The sequence below is a fragment of the Penaeus monodon genome, chromosome 15 (genome assembly GCF_015228065.2).
Source record: "Penaeus monodon isolate SGIC_2016 chromosome 15, NSTDA_Pmon_1, whole genome shotgun sequence".
Lineage (NCBI taxonomy): Eukaryota > Metazoa > Arthropoda > Malacostraca > Decapoda > Penaeidae > Penaeus > Penaeus monodon.
The window spans coordinates 13,604,720-13,605,054 of NC_051400.1; the positions used below are offsets into that span (position 1 = coordinate 13,604,720).

The 335-nt window shown below is 43.6% G+C and overlaps 1 protein-coding gene across 1 annotated transcript in view; it reads right to left on the reverse strand.

Moving 5' to 3' along the window:
• The window catches only part of LOC119581756 (endothelin-converting enzyme 2-like), a 106,974-nt gene that overhangs the window by 3,716 nt on the left and 102,923 nt on the right, over nucleotides 1–335 (reverse strand). Inside the window, exon 14 of the mRNA XM_037929889.1 lies at nucleotides 237–332. Within this exon, the coding sequence (XP_037785817.1) occupies nucleotides 237–332 (96 nt within the window). The remainder of the gene's footprint in view (nucleotides 1–236; nucleotides 333–335) is intronic.

Below are 335 nucleotides of genomic sequence, written 5' to 3' on the forward strand. Positions count from 1 at the left end.
GAAAGAGATTCATGTTTGCATCTATATTCTAACCACATCCATCTTGCTGTTTATGTTCACGATACATAAAGCACTTAGCGAATTATTCAGGACACGGATCTCTCCCCAAAAGGCAACACATCCTCCCCAAACATAACTCCCACAAAACTGTGTTCACGTAAACATTCACTCTCTTCAATACCCACACACTGTTTGCACATTCTTTAGCCTCCTTATTCGCACAACAGTTTACTCACCCCGGCATAGGCCATGAAGAAAATATTTGTGGTGTTGAAGTTTTCGAAACTTGGGTGTTGTGGCTGTGGCTGGTGGTGCATGAGGGACACATACGCCTG